The following is a 727-nucleotide window of genomic DNA, read 5'->3' as shown; positions in this document are numbered from 1 at the left end:
ATGGCCAGAACCAAGCAAACCGCTCGTAAATCCACCGGTGGCAAAGCCCCCAGGAAGCAGCTCGCCACCAAGGCTGCCCGTAAAAGCGCCCCGGCCACCGGCGGCGTGAAGAAGCCTCACCGTTACAGGCCTGGCACCGTGGCTCTGAGGGAGATCCGTCGTTACCAGAAGTCCACCGAGCTGCTCATCCGCAAACTTCCCTTCCAGCGCCTGGTGAGAGAAATCGCCCAGGATTTCAAGACCGACCTGCGCTTCCAGATCTCTGCTGTGATGGCCCTGCAGGAGGCTAGCGAGGCTTACCTGGTCGGTCTGTTCGAGGACACCAACCTGTGCGCCATCCACGCCAAGAGGGTGACCATCATGCCCAAGGACATCCAGCTGGCCCGTCGCATTCGTGGAGAGCGCGCCTAAGATGACCACCCTGATCCAACAGTAGATCCCCAAAGGCTCTTTTAAGAGCCACCTCAATATTTCCCTCAGAGGCGAGTTTCCATTTACCACCCGTGTCGAGCATGAGTCTCTATTATATGGAGTTATCTATTATAGGTCTTACGACTTCAAAGAGTATCCTACAGGGACACTGACGTACAACGTTCTTTTAAAAAGCGCCAATGATGTATAATACAACCTTCCACCTGTAGAGGGCGCTCTGACCACAGAACCACAGTTCTCTCTGTGTGTGTGAGTGTGTGTGTGTTTTTCGCCAGGGGACTTTCCAGTCCTTGAT

At 54.6% G+C, this 727-nt stretch overlaps 1 protein-coding gene across 1 annotated transcript; it reads left to right on the top strand.

Annotated features, from left to right (window-relative positions):
- Positions 1-411, top strand: LOC308174807 (histone H3.2-like; the record flags this gene model as incomplete). The annotated part of the gene is made up of 1 exon (XM_080549919.1): positions 1-411. One exon carries the CDS (start codon positions 1-3, stop codon positions 409-411), a length of 411 nt encoding a protein of 136 aa, XP_080406045.1.
- Positions 412-727: the final 316 nt, after the last annotated feature.

The sequence above is a fragment of the Nansenia antarctica genome (assembly GCF_963989245.1).
Source record: "Nansenia antarctica genome assembly, chromosome: 1".
NCBI lineage: Eukaryota > Metazoa > Chordata > Actinopteri > Argentiniformes > Microstomatidae > Nansenia > Nansenia antarctica.
This window is presented reverse-complemented; position numbering and strand designations above follow the sequence as displayed.